This window comes from Penaeus chinensis, chromosome 40, assembly GCF_019202785.1.
Source record: "Penaeus chinensis breed Huanghai No. 1 chromosome 40, ASM1920278v2, whole genome shotgun sequence".
In the NCBI taxonomy this organism is placed as follows: Eukaryota; Metazoa; Arthropoda; class Malacostraca; order Decapoda; family Penaeidae; genus Penaeus; species Penaeus chinensis.
In genome coordinates, this window is record NC_061858.1 from 8,513,342 (window position 1) to 8,515,841 (window position 2,500).

Sequence of the window (2,500 nt, forward strand, 5' to 3'; positions counted from 1 at the left end):
TTATATAAAAAAAAAAATGAGTCAAAACAAAACTACCGTATGACAGTTACTGAAGAAGAGTGACTAGATGTTGTTTTAGAAGACGAAATTACTTGAATACCTTTTTTTGGGCATTTTCCACATTTTAGAACAATAACAATACTTTGAGGCCTAACGTTACTACTCCATGAGAGGGCGTCATTTGTCAGGACTACTCCGTGAGAGAGTGCCAGAACTGTATGGGTTCCTTGGGCGTCGAGAGAACCTCATTCCAGTGGTTCAGGGCTCGACCTCGTGCGAACATGAAGGATCCGATGGTCACGCGACCTACGAGACGACCTGTGGAGATGTTAGGGGCAGTTAGGAAAGGTCTGGAAGGTGTTTTAAATGTTCGAAATGTGTCTTAAGGATCTGAAATGTGTCTTAAAGATCTGAATCGTATCTTAAAGATCTGCAGTGAACGTTGATAGTATTACTGTAGTATTCCTGTAGTAGTGCACAGAAGTTCAAACTACATTATATGTTAAACGTGAAAAAACTACGGCATAGCATCTTCCTATAAAAACAAACTCATTAACGATTAACAAACTAATTTCAGAATCAGTATCAAAGTTAATAAGCTGTGTTATCTAAGAAGGTACACGTATTACCCTCTCCGACCCTTCAGCACCAGCTGATCCCTTGACATGATACTAATTGGACCTTGGAAATGAACTGATTTGCTTTACGCCAAATTACCCTCTCTCAAAAATTTGCCTTAAGACATGAAATGATTTTTTTTTTTTTTTTTTTGCACTAACTGATCTTTTGATATATAATGATCTTTAGACGCAAACTGACCCTTGGACGTGAATTGATCTTTTGATACTAATTCACTCAACGACACTAGGTGACCCTTTGACACGTAATGATCTTTTGACACCCACTAACCCTTTGGAATAAACTGACCTCTTAACACAAATAACCTCTTGACATGAACTAGCATAAACACCAACTGATCCTTAAACAGGAACTAACCTTTAGAGTTGGAGCTCGACGCCACATACAGCTGGAGGGTGAGGTGGACCCCCTCGAGGGCGGGCGGGGGTCTGAAGTGAAAGGACTCGTTGTACTGAGGCTCGTCGCACGCCGCCACCACAGTTGTCTTCTTCGTCTTGACCGCCCGACGCTGGTTCATGAGGGACACCTTCACCCACGACACCACCTCGCCGTCGTTTACCTGCGCGGGGAATGGTGGGGGTGAGTAGGGGGTGTTTATGGGGGAGGGTGTGGGGGAAAGGGCGTGGGAGATGGGAGTGAGGGATGGTGTGGGGGAGGGAATGGAGGGGAGATGTGGGGAAAGGGAGTGGGAGGTATTTGTGTTGCGTGGGGGAGGGCGTTGGGGAGGGAGCGGGGGAATGTGTAGGAGGTGAGTGGGGGAGGGAGTGGGGTGTCATTGCTGCATATGAGATAGTATGGAGTATTGCGCTGCATGTTGCATGAAAAATGGCATAGGGGATAGCACTGCATGGGGGATAGTGTCGGGTGTTTCTGATACATGGGTGTGGTAAAGAGTAAATCATTTCTGTTGGGGAAGTAAGTCGGGGCGTTTATTTAGCATGGGGATAGTATAGGGATGTCTGTGTTGCATTAGGGAGTGAGCGACGGCATTTGCATTGCGTGGGATGGGGCGTCCGTCATGCACGCGTAGGGGAGGGAGTGGGGGTGTTTCCAACGGGTGGGGGAGGGAGTGGGGGTGTTCCTGATGGATGGGGGAGGGAGTGGGGGGGTTCTTGCTATAGATGGGGGAGGGAGTGGGGGGGTTCTTGCTATAGATGGGGGGAATTTCTGAATTGTTATAGAGAAAAATATTTGATGTGTATAAAGCGTAGTACGCTAATGGAGCTTACTTTAGCAATATTGGTGATAAAGGTAGGATAATATCCATGATTATCGGCTATAAAAACATACATATCGATTGATATCAAGGAACGGGATTCCGCAATGATAATTCTAAAAGCTAAATCATATTGGTTAAATCATCAAAAATACAATAATTGTGATAAAATAGTAAACAGAATATTACTACAATAGCAGTATAGATAGATGAATAAGTAAAATAATACACATGAATGTTCCATTCGGCTTAAACATGAAAAAATATGTATAAAATATGCAACATTATATAATAACTTAGATAACTTCATAATAATAATAGTAATGATAATAATAATAATAATAATAATAATAATAATAATAATAATAATAATAATGATAATAATGGTAATGGTAATAATAATAACAATACTAAAACAATTATAATAATAATGATTATAATGATAATAATAATACCAACAGGTACAACAACAACAAAATAATAATAATAATAATATTAATAATAATAATAATGAAAATAATAATAACAATAATAGGTTATTATTATTATTATTATTATTATTATTATTATTAGTAGTAGTAGTAGTAGTAGTATTAATATCATTCTATATCTATTTTGTTTTAATAAGAGCCAGGACCAACGCCC

At 39.8% G+C, this 2,500-nt stretch overlaps 1 protein-coding gene across 2 annotated transcripts in view; it reads right to left on the reverse strand.

Annotated features, from left to right (window-relative positions):
- The window catches only part of LOC125047270 (synaptotagmin-15-like), an 18,498-nt gene that overhangs the window by 1,727 nt on the left and 14,271 nt on the right, over nt 1–2,500 (reverse strand). For both annotated transcript variants that reach the window (XM_047645498.1, XM_047645497.1), the window contains exons 7-8: nt 997–1,198; nt 1–318 (exon numbers count right to left, since the gene is read on the reverse strand). The exon at nt 1–318 is cut by the window's left edge and continues 1,727 nt beyond it. In XM_047645498.1, coding sequence (XP_047501454.1) covers nt 191–318; nt 997–1,198 — 330 coding nt within the window. In that variant the 3' untranslated portion in view covers nt 1–190. The remainder of the gene's footprint in view (nt 319–996; nt 1,199–2,500) is intronic.